The sequence below is a fragment of the Vicia villosa genome, linkage group LG1 (assembly GCF_029867415.1).
Source record: "Vicia villosa cultivar HV-30 ecotype Madison, WI linkage group LG1, Vvil1.0, whole genome shotgun sequence".
NCBI lineage: Eukaryota > Viridiplantae > Streptophyta > Magnoliopsida > Fabales > Fabaceae > Vicia > Vicia villosa.
Window position 1 is genome coordinate 45,301,482 of NC_081180.1, and position 3,294 is coordinate 45,304,775.

The window sequence follows — 3,294 nt, forward strand, 5'->3', positions numbered from 1 at the left end:
ATTACAATTAATTAATTAAAATTTAATTTTAATTAATTTGAAATAAGTAAATATTCATTTAAATGTTATTTAATTTCAAGTAAATATTATTTAATTTATTTCTGTTTGATTAATTATCTTTAAAATTTATATTTTATTAATGTTTTTTTTAAATTTGTGTATTGTTTAAAATAAGTAAATCTTTATTTATGAATTATTTAAAATAAATAAATAAATAAATGTTTATTCTGAATTATTAAGTTAGACACTCATCATTAAAAATATTACAAACATTTGGTGTAGTTCTAAAATACTATCATTTTATCTTACAATTTTTTTTATTTTAAAATAAAAAATGTTTAATATTATTGTAAATTATGGAAATAATTTATCATTATGTATATTAGTCTAGTGGTCAAAACATATAATATGTTTAAAAGTTTTTGGAAAGTAGAAAAAAATTTTAAAATAATATGTACAAAAAAATTAATATGATTTGATTAAATTTTTAAGAAATTAACTTGAGTCTTTTTTTTTTTTGGTTAGATTTTTTTTTATATAAAATCTGCATTGTTAAAGAAGAATGGAACAAAAAATAGGGGGACATAAACCAATTTGACATAATGGAACAAAAAGATAGGGGACATAAACCAATTTGACTTGAATAATTTTTTGTGAGAAACCAACAATGAGTACTCACTCAATAAATATATAATATTAGTTTTTAGATTTCAATTTATATTATGTATACAATGTACACATATTTTACTTAAACTATTGAATTATGAATTAATCATAATTATTAAAAAGATTTGATTTTTATGAGAAGATAACCATATCCATCATTACCTTCCTTCGTTCGGTGGAGTTGAGGGTTTGCAGAGTTCCATTTCCCTTTCAATTCTTCACCGTACCGCACCTTTCTGCTTCAATTCGAATACTTAAATGCCTTATTTTCATCCATAATTCTCAATATCCAACCCTACATACAATTCAACACTTTCGTTTTCACAATTCTTGAAATTCCGAGTCTTCCAATACGGTACGCTATTATTGCTTGTAACTTATTTTTTGGTTTTTATGGTTATTTATCTCTCTGATTCTAACCTAAATTTTTTTGGTGTTTGTTGAATTGGTTTTTATAGAGTGGATAATTTGTTGAAATGGTTTTGGTTTCTCATCAACCGCGGGTAATCTATATACTGCATTTACCTTATTGGATTGTTTTTACAATGAATTTTATGTTTTTTAATTATGAACTTCTTGGTTGCTTTGTTTTCTTTTCTCCAGGTCTTGTATGTCACGTTTTCGTCTAGGAATAATTTGCCATGGAGCAAAAGTATGAAGTTGAAGCAGTGTTTCACAAAACTTCACTTCATTGGAAGAGCTGATTGGCATCACCGCATGTTAAAGCAGACTAATTGTCTAAGGTGAAAATATGTTTATGTGGTCATTGTAGTTATCAGTGTAGTCAAGATCGAGTGCTAGGTCTTAAGATATTACGATCTTACGTGTTGAAGTTGCCTTTTAGTGCTACTATATGAGAAAAACTTTTTTCATGCTAGTTATTATGTACGGGGAAAGGGAAACAAAGTTTATGTATTTACATATGTCAATAGTTTATTCGAGTCCGTATGTATATTGTTATACCAAATCACTGATGTTAATTCTGTTTTCAATGCTTTTAGATTTCAATTATAATTTTCAGTTTCATGTCATAAGCTTATTTTACACGAAGAACTTACATAAAAAGGCAGATGAGATGATCCTTTATTTCTGCATCATATAAAGGATTTATTGTTTCCAGTGTAGGGCCTCCTCAAATTTGTGGATCCAAGCTTAAACCTTTGACGATTACAAGCTTCAAAGGCAATGAGCGAAATGGTGATTCAGAAGCCAGAGCCAAGGAGTTGAAGGTCCGCAAGACCTCAGTTAGAGTGGAAGAGAAGGGGGAAGTTAAGTCGGAGTCTCCAAAGACCCGTAATGTTCCACTCAATGGTGCTAATGAGAGCCTTGCAGCATCATCTGGCATTCAAAAACTTTTTAAAAAATGGCTGACGATGTTGCACTCTCCACCGTCAAATCAAGAAGTGGATGAAACTTTGGGAGAACCACCTCCAGAGGTTTTATCAAAAACGTCACAAGGGATGCAGCGGAGTGAAAAAAGTCAGATGTTGAAGGTGGTGTGGTCTGCTTTTCAGTCTCTAGATGCATCAATAAAGATTCCACTTTTAATATTGTGAGTATGACTGTTTGTTCATTTCTGCATATTATGTATGCTATCTGGTTACTCTTACTACATCACTTATGTTCGCTATAAATGGGATTTTAGGAAAGAGAGAAGACACGTGTTCAATCCTTATTGTGGCATATGCATATTATGTTGTTGAGGTGTCAACTTAATATGCCATCTGCTAGTCACATGTTAGATTTTGACAATTGTCAACTTGGATTTAATTGTTGAAGCAAATTTTAGGTTATCAGAGTTTACCGAGAAAATTTAAAAAAAGGAAGAGAGGAAAGAGGATTTGTGTTCATTCCTTATTTAAGTATTATGCATAATATACTACTTTATTGAGGTCTTAGAGTTAATATGCCATCTTCTACTCACATTTGATTTCATCATATGTTAACTCTTAAAAAAAGGTTATTAACATGTATAGTATATCAATACATTGCTCTTTTTAGGTAGCTATTAATTTTAATATCCAGATAATGCATTCCTTTTTACATGAAATTGTGAGGTTTTTTTGTTGTTATTGTTGTTGGAAATTCCGCCTTCATTTGCGGTCCTCCCTTAGCCGCCTAGTTGTAGCATTTGGGTTGCTTCGATTGCAGCCTCCACCACCTTTATTGTGTTGGGCGTGAAGGGATGGATTTAGTTCCATATTGCCTAGACCTAGAGAGATAGTGTGTGTAGTGTTTATAAAGCTTGGGAAGTCCTCACCTTACAAGTCAGTTTTGTATGGTTGAGTTAGAGCCAGTCCAAATTCTAAGTGTTAGAAACTGAACTGAGATTGAAGATGAGAAAGGAAGAGGGAGAGAGAGTTGTAACAGATTTCTTTCATTTCATAAGGGAAAGGTAAAGTTAGTTACAATAGTTAGAGCTAGGTTATACAAAGAGAACTCAAATGTGCTGACTCAGCATAGTTGTTTTACACTTATACCCGTAATCTCTAAGACACTATTATTCTAATACCAAGATAGTATCCCAGCGATCCTACATTTGTTGGGCTTCCTGCATCGTCCACACTTTAGGCTCATCGGACCCAAGCATGAAGGGGGTTGGAAATTTCCTCTTCATTACGGTCTGCC

At 31.4% G+C, this 3,294-nt stretch overlaps 1 protein-coding gene across 1 annotated transcript; it reads left to right on the plus strand.

The window, feature by feature from the left end:
* Positions 1-786: 786 nt before the first annotated feature.
* Positions 787-3,264, plus strand: LOC131605264 (uncharacterized). Its single transcript, XM_058877643.1, has 4 exons — positions 787-1,021; positions 1,125-1,169; positions 1,270-1,409; positions 1,787-3,264. The coding sequence occupies exons 2-4, from the start codon at positions 1,143-1,145 to the stop codon at positions 2,220-2,222; spliced, it is 603 nt and encodes a 200-aa protein (XP_058733626.1). The 5' UTR covers positions 787-1,021; positions 1,125-1,142; the 3' UTR covers positions 2,223-3,264.
* Positions 3,265-3,294: the final 30 nt, after the last annotated feature.

Excerpts from the sequence above, each read along its gene's own strand:
- LOC131605264 (XM_058877643.1), top strand. The coding sequence starts at position 1,143 with ATGGTTTTGGTTTCTCATCAACCGCGG. Across the intron at positions 1,170-1,269 it reads TGGTTTCTCATCAACCGCGG|GTCTTGTATGTCACGTTTTC; the intron begins GTAATCTATATA and ends TCTTTTCTCCAG. Across the intron at positions 1,410-1,786 it reads AAGCAGACTAATTGTCTAAG|TGTAGGGCCTCCTCAAATTT; the intron begins GTGAAAATATGT and ends TATTGTTTCCAG.